The 1,330-nt window shown below is 41.7% G+C and overlaps 1 protein-coding gene across 1 annotated transcript; it reads right to left on the reverse strand.

The window, feature by feature from the left end:
- Positions 1-48: 48 nt before the first annotated feature.
- On the reverse strand, positions 49-1,112 carry LOC107578655 (immunoglobulin superfamily member 3-like). Its single transcript, XM_016264590.1, has 2 exons — positions 314-1,112; positions 49-140 (listed from the first exon to the last, which is right to left on the reverse strand). Exons 1-2 carry the CDS (start codon positions 941-943, stop codon positions 60-62), a joined length of 711 nt encoding a protein of 236 aa, XP_016120076.1. The 5' UTR covers positions 944-1,112; the 3' UTR covers positions 49-59.
- Positions 1,113-1,330: the final 218 nt, after the last annotated feature.

Genomic DNA, 1,330 nt, shown 5'->3' on the forward strand with positions numbered 1-1,330 from the left:
ACAATTGGTGGCTGACTAAATACTTTTTTCCCCACTGTATGTGTGAGACAATGACACAGTCAATAGTGAACCCATGCAGCCTGATGATTGGTAATGTTGAATGTTCGGTTCTCCTTCTGAACATGCAGTTTACTTTCTGCTTTAATTAACACAACATCAAAGATCAAACAACAAGAATGAAACCAAATATACTGACACCTTTAAAGCAGATCCTTTGTTGATAGCAATAAGCAATATGACATGGTTCTGTAAGTCATTAATAGGACTGTACTAAGAGACTTTATGTGAATGAGATGTAAATGGATGTATTCCTGATACTGCGAACTGTGACAATAGTTGAGCCTGATTGGGCATGTGCTGTTTGTTTCCACTGGCCCTTACAATCGAACTGGTACTGCTCAACTCTACTCTGGTAGCTTCCACTATCAGCTGTATCTGAGTTTAATACAGCCAGATGGAAAGTATCAGAAGTAGGTCTAGAGAAGCGTAACCTGTCCTTAAGTTGCTGGTTTTCTGTAAGGTACTGAAGTTTACTATTAGAAGAGTAGGACAATAAAGATATCCCGTTAAAAGATTTCGGGTTATTAAACACCCATCTGAGACTGTAGTGATGAGTAGGGTCCTCTTTTCTTACATCCAGGGAGCATTCAAGATCAAACTTATCTCCCTCATTGATGTCAAGATTCTTGTCAGTCCTGTCCATGGCAAAGCTGTCCTCTTTTTGCTTTTCCTTAGTGTCCACATGGATGGATAGCTCCCCAGACTTGTCTTCACCTATCCTTCTCCACTTGTTTGCAGCTATCTGAATCCATTCAACAACCTGACCATGGTAAAGGCCAGTATAAATGGGGTTGATGTTTGGCACAGTCAGCTTACAGTGCATGGCACTTGGGGTGTCCAAACACCAGATCTTTATCCACGATTGCACTGTGTACAGTTCCATCACGTCTGACAATGAAGATGATGACAGGTTGTTAATTTCTCTGACTCCTGGACCAAGTCACCTCAAACACTGCTGCATCACTGGACCGCGATTCAATGACACAGTCAATGGTGAACCCTGCTTGTAGATTGGCAATGTTCAGGCTTTGTTCCTCCTTGTGCACATGCAGTTTGTCCTCTAGTTAAAAAAAAAAAATCAGGACAAATGATCTAAATTTTCTGATGTTTTCACAGTTCTAAATTGGAATATAGAGTACTCCCCTATAAGCTGAACAGTAACATTGGTAAACCCTGACTTACCGATTGCCTTAGGTGACCATTGGCCTTTACAGTCCAGCTGGTGCTGTCGAACTTGACAGTAGTAGCACCCCCTGTCTTCCTGGATGGA

Source organism: Sinocyclocheilus grahami, unplaced genomic scaffold, assembly GCF_001515645.1.
Source record: "Sinocyclocheilus grahami isolate Dianchi unplaced genomic scaffold, SAMN03320097.WGS_v1.1 scaffold11360.1, whole genome shotgun sequence".
NCBI classification, from domain to species: Eukaryota; Metazoa; Chordata; class Actinopteri; order Cypriniformes; family Cyprinidae; genus Sinocyclocheilus; species Sinocyclocheilus grahami.

What these genes read in the sequence shown, in the direction of transcription:
- LOC107578655 (XM_016264590.1), bottom strand. Translation starts at nt 943, where the DNA reads ATGGAACTGTACACAGTGCAATCGTGGATAAAGATCTGGTGTTTGGAC. An exon ending in TTGTCACAGTTCGCAGTATC is followed by an intron (nt 141 to 313) that starts AGGAATACATCC and finishes GTGTTAATTAAA; the next exon opens with GCAGAAAGTAAACTGCATGT.